The following is a 10,551-nucleotide window of genomic DNA, read 5'->3' as shown; positions in this document are numbered from 1 at the left end:
TGAATGCTGGTATACACAGGATTGAACGCAACACTTTCCACGGTCTGGACACACTATTCTACTTGTAAGTCATTTGTAATGAACAAAAGATAAAACAAGAAAAAAATCCACCCCGCCCCTTTGAAATCGAGTTAGCAATATGACCTCGATCTAAAGGGCGGGGTTTACACACACACACACACACATACACACACACACACACACACACACACACACACAAATTCACTTATATATAATAGTATGTTTATGTGTGTGTGCAAAGGGTATAAGGAAAAGAACTTGAAAACCTTTTTTTTTCTTCACACAAACCATTAACGGATAATGAGATAATCCTTTTTTCTTTTCTTTTCTTTTTTCTTATAGGGACCTGTCTCAAAACAATCTCCGAATGATTGACAATAACTCATTTGAAATCCTTGAGACGCTGACAGAGTTGTGAGTAGAGTTGTCATGATTTTACCTTTTTCATAGGAAGCACTATCAGGAATCTCTTTCAAGTTAATCACGCAACATTGCGGCAATATAGGGTCCTTTGATTTGTATTACTATCGTATGATTGTAATATTACGACCCATAACGGACAGAAGAGTGGTGATGAAAAAAAAAACACCAATAAGAAAAAAAAACAACTTTTACTCAACTTGGAAGACGTAACCTTTAATCTTAATGTAAATTCCCCCTCTCTCGTATGTTTACATAAATGCAAATAAGGTAAAATACATATTTGCATGTATCATATGTCTGCTTTGTACATATGTGTGTGCGTGCGCGCGCGTGTGTGTGTGTGTGTGTATGTGTGAATTAATGCATATTTTTTGCGTGCGTATGAATAAAAACTATCAAAACATTTCTTGTGATCTCTTTTGGGGAACGCGTAGAGATCTTTCTCGTAATGGCATCATGGAAATCAAAGAGGACGCCTTTGTTGGTTTGGAAAACCTCGTCACGTTGTAAGTGTTTTTGGTAATGTTTCCCTTTGTTGTAAATGACAAAACAAAATGTTTCAGATTCATGAAAGAAGTAGCACAAAAGTGTTATGATTTTTTAAAGGAAAAATCGGCTACCATATTACAAAGATATAGGCTTTCTTTTGTTTTGCTTTGTTTTGTTTTTCTTGAGAAACCGCCAACAAAGTCAGCATTAAGTAAGACGTAAAGACAGTTGGGAATTACCTTACGTAGTTTCAAAATACGAAAGATGCAAGCAAGAATGACTTTACACAGTAAAAAAAAACACACTTTGTGCTAAAGATATCAAAATTTGGAAATATCTTTCACAAAAAATACCTCACTTTTTATTTTCTCAGGCGGAACTGCTTTATTTTATACATATTACTATTAATGTTTTGGACAGTCGTATTGCTTAAGGTGAATAACAATTGGTTATTAATCTGAAATGTCTCAGGTTTCTTTTTCGTCTCTTACTAAAAAACAAACAAACAGCAAACAAACAATCTTCCCTACTAATCCGTAGAAAATGGCAGTCAGGTGTAATGACTTTGGTACGTTGATAGCGCTTGCTTCAGGTATAGTACATAATTATCTTTGATTATCATGCATAATAATTATGAAGATTGCGCATCCAATCGAAAGAAGCAATCAATGCTACTCGGCAATACATACTACTGAGAATACTTTCTTAAGGTTTTACCTCTCGTTTTTAAGTGTTATATGTAAATGTAAAGTTTAAAAAAGTCTTTTTAGAAATCTTATTTCAACGTGTTGAGTTGGGCTAACGTTAGGAAAGGGAAAACAGAGGAAAGAACACTTCATCACCTTCACCTTTCGTTAGTGCACACTTTCCCTATGAAGGAAAACGGTCTTTTGTAAGTAATGTGCATTAATTGCTTTACATCCTCTATAGTACAGTACAGAAAGCAAACGGTTGGCTGTTTCATTGATTGTTGATGCTGATTTGATTTTTTTTCTTTTATTTTCTTCTCTTGACAGGGATCTTTCTCACAATAACATATCGGCTATCGACAGCAGAACATTCAACGATCTAGTCAGTCTGTATGCCTTGTATGTACGCAAAGCTGATTTGCTATTGTTGCTGTTGTTGTTGTTTTAGTTGTTGTTCTTCTTCTTCTCATGGTCAGAGATCTTTACAGGAAACGAAGTACGACAAATTGTGACCCTGCACCTCAAAACAAACAAAAATCCGCCAGACATGATTTTTAGTTAAGACCCTATTCTGAAAGAGCAGACTTTAAGCTTTAAAATGATGTATAACTCAAATCAAATGGACTCTCCTAACCTACCTAAATATTGGAGAGAAAGCACAAACTCAGGAAAGTGTGAACTGAGAAAAGAGGCTCTGAAGTACAGTGTCTATTCAAGCGCTTAATCTTTACCAAACCGTGCTGGCTGTGCGATGAATGGGACAAAAAACAGGAAGTAAACCACCAGAGTAACAACAATGAAGGGATTATCAAATTAAACTGAAATTTAGCATGCCTCATTAACACATTCTGTCCATAATAAATGCCAACTTTCAAAGCAGTAACACTATATTTTCAAAAGTTATTAGAGTTGCAAAAGAATAGTGTGGACAAGGTTTTTCAGAAATGAAAAAGGGGATTCTAAAGACACACCTAATCACACTATTCTACCAAAAATGTTCGAGATAAACTGCTAAGATAACACACTTTCCTGACCGCTTTCTGAAATCAAATTTTAGCATAATGTAAAAGAAGACCCGCTCTTTCAGAAAATATGAAAAAGTCAAGTTCGGCTAGGTTGACCCATTTCACTTATTTTCAGTCCTCACGCAAAATCAGTGTGTGCGACTTTATGTTCGTTTTGAGGTGCACGGTCACAATTGTATATGATTATGAAAGCTTATCATCTTCGAAAATCAGAAACAATAAAAATGTAACCTTTATTAGACCATAATTTACAAAAAAAGGAGGGGGCTTTAAAGTTGGTATTCTATGGAAGCGCCCTGAACACTAAACTCCTAGTCCATGTGTAACACACTCAGGCATTTTGAACCCTAACTCCATGGGAAACAGTTTGAGTGAATCGTCAAATGTGAAACTTTGGGAGAAATCGGACAATCTGTTCAAAAGTTATTATTTTTTAAAGTATCTACACATTCAGTGCTGGATGAGAAGACTACTACAGTGCATAATGTCACATGCGTACAACAATATAAGGACAATATAAAGAGAATTTCACAAAATTTTACTTTTTGAAAAAGATGCACGTTTCCTCGACTCATCACTAACGTATGTTAAGGGTAATATTATTTTCCCTTTCCTTGTGAAAGAGGGAAGTCAAGCGTTCTTTTATTATGCGAGAAGAAATGAAAATATGTTGATTTTTGTTATTTACGTTCTTGTACACATGTGACAGCACAAACTGCAGTAGTCTTCCTATCCAGCAGCATATTGCTGTATTCACTCAATCCACATGTCTATGAAAGTGAACTTGCGCTGTAAAGCCGTTGGTGCAGTATGCAGGAGAGCTATATCCTAACGTACGGAAAAGAACCCACTTCTCTTCTCTCGTGTAAAGCAGGGTGAAATCTCAGTGAAATCGTTAAATGCGAAAAGAAAAACCCTAGTATCTGTAAGAACTTTTACGATTGGAGGAGGCAAATTAACATGAAAAAGAAGAAGAAAGAAAGAACGAAAAAGATGATAAATCTATTGTTATAGCAAAACCGATATTAATTTTGTTGGACTAAGACGCATCTATAATAATTAACAACCTATCAAAATGCATGGACGTGAAAATATGAGTCAAGTAAGAAATAATCATTCGAGCTACGCAATCACTTTATTCTTATTTTTTTTTAATATCCCATTTTAACTAGTACCATCTTTGTGTTTTATATTATGGTAACCGTTTCCCGTATGTGTATGTACATATGTTTTCCTGTTTGGAAGTTTATTTGTCTATGCATTCGACAGTGCTACAATCCTTAATTTCTGTCTGTGGTTACAACCACTTCTTACACTTCCTTGTATTGGTTTCTCGTATGCAGAAATTTGTCAACGAATTCCATTCAGCGCCTGCTACCAAACTCCTTCTCGAATCAGGCGCAGTTGACCTATTTGTAAGTTGCGTGATGTTTGCTTATTGGCTGACGTCGTTGCCGGGCTTTGCCGGGACCGGAAGTATACGTAAATTATATCAATATTTCCTTGTAAGCTGTGAACAGTGATTCCTTATAATCTATGTGCATTCAAGGTAGCACTGTATGCAAAGAGCATACAATGAGGGAGGGAAGTAAGTTTAAATGCACCATATTTTGCTGTTGATGTTTTGTATGACAGCCATATTGATTGATATTTCCTATTGTGTTTAACTCGTTCACTTTCAGGGATCTCAGTTACAACCCAATCACAGTCGTCGAGCCGCATGCATTTGCCAACCTCTCCAGACTTGAGTACCTGTGAGTTAACTTAAAATTAAAAAGAAATGTCCCGATATCACCTCGTCAAGCATTCACCAACAAATGTTTTTTGCTTGTTATAACAAAGAAAGCATGGAGTCTTAATTGTTATGTATAGGACCTATTCTCCATGGATTCGACAGAGTGAATGTGAATGTATGAACATTAAAGCGCAGAATAGGGAGATAGAGGCCACAAAGTAGAATGAATGAGTAGTTAATGATACTGAAAATATAGATTTATGCAAGGGCAAAATAAGATATGAATTTGTTCGTTTTTTTCATTGTGCTAGAATGCTCGAAAATGTATATTTCTTTTTACTACCTCAGGTATAAATACCTCAATTCAAAAGAGAACTTCGAAATGTGTAAACCTCTAATTTTCGAAAGGGAGTGGTTTTTGCCTTTGTTTTCGATAAATATACCCAAAATATGCTTGAAACTGTCAGATATCGTTAGAAATGTCAGAAATAAACAGCACAAATGTTCACGGATAAATGTCTAAACAAATCCTGTCGCTTGGAAAAGTGCTATCAAAAATATTGCAGGACATTTTCAAGATATTTTGTCCTTGATAGTATTAACTTTACCTTGTACTCTGCACAGCGCTGCATTTTCTGACTTCTTTTTTGACACTCTATTTCCATTTCTGCGAAAGCATTCTTTCAACTTTGATGATAATTTCTTCCTTTTTTTTCATAATAATACAAATATTATCAGTACAAAAGAAAAGATTGACTTTTATGTTTAGATGGCCTTTGTTTGACATTTTCCTTTTCAGTGTGTCAGATATTAATTAAGCATTCACATGTTCCAGGGAACATAAAACAAAACAACAATGTATTCACATTTTTATAGTACTGAATCTTCAAAATTACTTCGCAGAATTCTGTAGATAGACCTAATGAAACAGCCAATATCCGTATGAGGGCGATGAATGTACATTATTTTTATTAAAAACCCTTCCAGGTAAACGGCAAATATGGCTTATACCAAGTATATATCGTTGGTAGTTGAATAGGATGTTTACCTTTTTTGTCTTTTATTCATGTTTAGACTTCTAGCAGGAGCGAAACTCAGAATTGTGGACGGAAACACAGTTTCTCCTCTGAAGTCTTTGAAAGCCCTGTAAGTGTGATTCACTGCATGCCCCTCGCTCTGAAGCTGCGTCTGTGTGTACACTATATATGCGTGTGTGTGTGTGTGTGAGTGCGTGTGTGCGTGAGTGAGTGTGGGTGTACGTGCGTGAGTGTGTGTGTGTGTGGGTGCATGAGTGTGTGTGTGTGTGCGTGTGTTTGTGTTTCTTTATCATATTTAGTATCAAGTTATGTATTATCATTTCTGAAATCACAATAGAATGAAAGTAAGTTATCCTATCGAACTGCAAGATTATCGAATCTAAAGAAATGATGATTTCAAGACAAGAATGACTGCCAATATAACAATACCTAAAACACCAATTATAGCGACAAAGTGATATAGCATTATTACTCGTGCACATTCACTTTGTCCTATTTTCCTTTACAGACGAAAAGAATCGTGCGGCACGTTCTCAAATTTGTCTTGAGCCGTATTAGAATACAAAGTGTGATGACAACGTCATTCATCGCCATAGAAACTTGTTCTAAACAACATCACCTGGCTCGAATAAATTGTATGATCATTATTGTAGGTAACTATGCTCGCAATGGTGACCCAAGCTATAACAAAATCATGACATCATCACTTCGATACGCTCGAGAGATTGCTTGATATTGCAAGTTCCTCTCAAATTCTCTAGACGAAATTGATGAAATCTTCAAGCGTTAATAAAGTCTCTAAAGACATGAATGTAGATACTTTATTTATATTAGGTTACATTTTCTCGCAGAGTCACCTGAAACATCATAACATACATATTTTTTGCACTTATATTTACTATGCATAATTATTATATCATGTAATTATGTATATAGATAGTATGTATTCATATTGTATGTATGCATAAATATACCCATGAACATACATGAACACGTTTGCCTGTTTGTACGTGTTTCTAAGTGTGTGAAAATGTCATTATATTCATGTGGTCACGATCCCTAGGTGCTTTGTGGCATTTATACTGCTCCACGCTTTGTTTCGTCATTCATAACGTGTTTAAAGTCAGGACAAAACAAAAAGAAAAACGCTTTACGCATTATTTTTCCACAAGATCAGTTTTCTCTTTCATTAATGAAGCCAAGTCAAATAAGGTGAATGAAATATTTCACATACGTGCGTTAACATAGAAAATATGAATCTAAGGATCAAGAGAAATAGGTTACACACTCAGTCGCATCCCATTTAAAATGATACATTATGCATTACTGTAAAGATAACGATCTAACCCTGAAGGCGTGGTACAGTTAGCAGGGGCCTAATGTTTGCAACATGATACTATACGTTGTTAAAAAACAGAAGAGTGAAAGCTTGTGATACTAACGGGAGTGCATACTTTTTCATAATTTCCTTCATGTTTATGATCTCTCTCTCTCTCTCTCTTCCAATTTTCTTAACAACTAGATCCACATCCGATACACGCCTTTGCTGCCTACTTCAGGATCATACGAACACCACCTGTACGTCAACCGTTCCATCGAACCCACTGGACACCTGTGGTAGTCTTTTCCCAAGTGGGGTATTGAGGGTGTTCGGCTGGTTGATGGGGTTAAGCGCGCTCATCGGCAACTGCTTGGTGCTATACTTTCGTCTTTACCACGAACAAGACAGCAAGGTCCAAAATCAACTGATAGCAAACCTTGCTGTAGCAGATTGTGTAATGGCTGTGTACATGATAGTGATAACGTCGGCAGACCTTCATTTTGGGTCAAAATACTTTTTGGCCGCTCCACTCTGGCGGGATTCGGTAATGTGCAAGTTTGCAGGCTCTCTGGCATTCCTTTCGAGTGAAGCATCCGTAATCAGTCTCTCCCTCATCACACTTGATAGATTCACGTACATTGTCTTTCCGTTTGGCAGTTGGAGAATAACCCATCGCATGTGTAGGATCATTCTCAGCATCACTTGGATCATCGTGTTGGTTATTTCTATCCCCTCGATGATAGATAGCTCAAAGATTCCTGATTTCTACGGGCAATCTGATGTGTGCATCGGGCTTCCCCTGCACTTGACGTCTGGTGAAACCGGTGTCTTAGTTACAACGAAGGAATCGGAATGGAGTAGGGATTACACTGTCACTTTCTTGCCTCTAGACAACGCAAAACATCCTCCTTGGCTTTACTCAATTGTTGTGTTTATTGGCATTAACTTATTGTCGTTCATCTTCATTGTAGTTTGTTATGTCGTCATGTTCGTAAAAGTGAGTCGGTCAAGCAAAGTGAAAACAAACTCTGCCTCTCGGTCACGTGAGATCAAAGTGGCTCGCAGAATGGCGATTCTGATCGGAACTGACTTTGCGTGCTGGATGCCCATCATTTTGATGGGTATACTAAGTCAGACAGGCACAGTCGAAATACCAATAACACTCTATGCCTGGAGCGCCATCTTCATTCTACCTATCAACTCCTCCCTGAATCCGATGCTTTACACCTTTATGTATTACCTTGATAAAGGCAAAAAACACCGCAAAACAGGAGGTCACTCTTACGGCTTGCAGACAACCTATACTCATCAGTAACTATGATGGTGAAATTACATAATGCGAAATATTGACAAATAATAGCCTGCGAAGAATCGTTCTGTAGAGCCGAAAATAACCTCCCTTCTGTGTAGCCTTATAAACGGAAGTACGGTTGGGAGACAGCCTGCGACATACATGTACATCACAATGTTTCTGTATTTTAGGACAGGACTGGTTTAAACGGATGTCATTCGAAAATTGACTTTTCAGCATAAATCGCACTAGCAAAAAAAAAAAAAAAATAATGATTCATGCATATATACATAAGATGAGTACCTTTTCTTTCTCACAAAGACCTGATGATGGGCTGATTCGTCGAGCGTACTGAAATCCTTAGCGTTCAGTTTAATATGAGTTAATTTCGGTAACAGAATATAACTTAATAATTGAAGTAGGATCAACTGTCAATTACGGCAAAATAGATGCTTGCAATTTCTTCAGTGCCTGCGGCTTTATCGATGCAGTGCGAAGGCAGTCATTGGTGATAATCAAGATTTTATTCATTATGACACCATAACGTTGATTTGTCGTATCTGTTAAAGGACAAGTTCACCTTCATAAACATAAGGATTGAGAGAATGTAGCAATATTAGTAGAACACATCATTGAAAGTTTGAGGAAAATCAGACAATCCGTTCAAAAGTTATGAATTTTTGAAGTTTTTGTGCAGTAACCGCTGGATGAGAAGACTACTGCAGTGTATGAATAACTTAGATGTCACATGCGTACAACAATATAAGGAAAATATAAAGAGAATTTCACAAAATTCCATCTTTTGAAAAAAAAGTACACATTCCCCTGACTCGTTACCGACAAATGTTATGGGTAATATTATTCCCCCTCCTTTTAGAAAGAGGCAAGTCAAGTGCTCTTTTATTATGCGAGAAAAGTGAAAATATGTTGAATTTTCTTTTACATTTTCTTTATACTGTTGTACGCATATGACTCACAAGCTGTAGTAGTCTCCTCATCCAGCGGTTCCAACACAAAAATTTCAAAAATTCATAACTTTTGCATCGATTGTCCAATTTTCCACAAACTTTCACTGATGTGTTCTACTAATACTGTTGCATTCTCTCAATCCTTATGTTTATGAAGGTGAACTTGTCCTTTAATCATTCAGTTTCAATCTTTTGACATCTCGTAGCCATATTTTTTTTTTTCGGATATAAAGGGACATAGAACCAGTTCTAACCTATTCTTTTAGATGTTAGCAAAGAATATCGTTACGTAAATAGGCCCACACGACTTAAAAGGAATGTAAGAAGGAGTGATTTTTGTTGCTTTTGTTGTTGTTTTCTGCGCATTACATTCAGCGGTCTGTTAAACAAAATGATTGTAAGATTGGATCCTAAGATCCTAAGTTTGATGCAATTCTAACAATTACGCTTGATCGCAAAGGAAAAACAAAACAAAACTGCAATTTTAATTGAATTGAATTGAATTGAAAATTGAATTGATTTGATTTCAATTGAAAATGGTGTTTTATCGATCAATATCTTTCGCAGCCCGGAGGCTGAATTACAGACATTGTTAACAAATGGCCATGTATGCATTAAAAAATATTCATAAAATACAGTGGAGCAACGAAAAAAAAATACATAAAACAACAAAGGGTCAATCTTATTCATCTTAACCATTGCACAATTAGATTAACATATAATACACAACAAAAACAGATATTACAAATGCAATATATCACTGTTCTCAATAATTATAAAAAAAAAAATGAATTTATGTTAATTATGTATGCCGGTCATTTATACTTATTAATTAATACAGATGTTGTGTTGTCATACGGCTCAAATCAACACATTTTACACAACAAAAATAATCAGTTTATCAAAAATAATCAAAGATAATCAAATAAACAAAGATAATCAGATAATCATACGGCTCAAATCAACACATTTTACACAACAAAGATAATGAGTTTGATTAAAAAAAAACAATCTTCACAATCTTCTCTTCGTAATATACATAAACTCCCATATCAGAATACATTCAATCTATACACAGCGCATTAGTGTACATCAAATCAGTCAATCAATAAATAATATATTCGCATTACATGTGCATTGTATATACGCAAAATAGCATCTCTCCCCTGGGCCTCCCCCCCCCCCCCCCCCCCCCCTCTCTCTCTCTCTCTTCTAACTATCATTCCACTAATACACACACTCTCACGTATATCTAACAAACAAATATATGTGACTGTGCACCTCAAAACAAACAAAAAGTCGCCAGACATGAATTTTTAGTTAAGACCATATTCTGAAAGAGCAGACTTTAAGCTTTAAAATGATGTATAACTCAAATCAAATGGACTCTCCTAACCTATCTAAATATTGGAAAGAAAACACAAACTCAGGAAAAGTGTGAACTGAGAAAAGAGGCTCTGAAGTACAGTGTCTATTCAAGCACTTAATCTTTACCAAACCGTGCTGGCTGTGCGATGAATGGGACAAAAAACAGGAAGTAAACCACCAGAGT

At 36.0% G+C, this 10,551-nt stretch overlaps 1 protein-coding gene across 1 annotated transcript; it reads left to right on the top strand.

Moving 5' to 3' along the window:
- Positions 1–1,805: 1,805 nt before the first annotated feature.
- On the top strand, positions 1,806–8,099 carry LOC139711287 (G-protein coupled receptor GRL101-like). Its single transcript, XM_071623194.1, has 4 exons — positions 1,806–1,825; positions 4,330–4,401; positions 5,457–5,528; positions 6,942–8,099. Exons 1-4 carry the CDS (start codon positions 1,806–1,808, stop codon positions 8,053–8,055), a joined length of 1,278 nt encoding a protein of 425 aa, XP_071479295.1. The 3' UTR covers positions 8,056–8,099.
- Positions 8,100–10,551: the final 2,452 nt, after the last annotated feature.

The sequence above is a fragment of the Diadema antillarum genome, unplaced genomic scaffold (genome assembly GCF_040938485.1).
Source record: "Diadema antillarum isolate AM-2024a unplaced genomic scaffold, OU_Dant_1.0 seq00001637_RagTag, whole genome shotgun sequence".
In the NCBI taxonomy this organism is placed as follows: domain Eukaryota; kingdom Metazoa; phylum Echinodermata; class Echinoidea; order Diadematoida; family Diadematidae; genus Diadema; species Diadema antillarum.
Note: the sequence above shows the minus strand (reverse complement) of the source record. Positions and strands in the feature narration are given on the sequence as shown.

What these genes read in the sequence shown, in the direction of transcription:
- LOC139711287 (XM_071623194.1), top strand. Translation starts at nt 1,806, where the DNA reads ATGAAGGAAAACGGTCTTTT. An exon ending in ATGAAGGAAAACGGTCTTTT is followed by an intron (nt 1,826 to 4,329) that starts GTAAGTAATGTG and finishes GTTCACTTTCAG; the next exon opens with GGATCTCAGTTACAACCCAA. An exon ending in CTGAAGTCTTTGAAAGCCCT is followed by an intron (nt 5,529 to 6,941) that starts GTAAGTGTGATT and finishes CTTAACAACTAG; the next exon opens with ATCCACATCCGATACACGCC.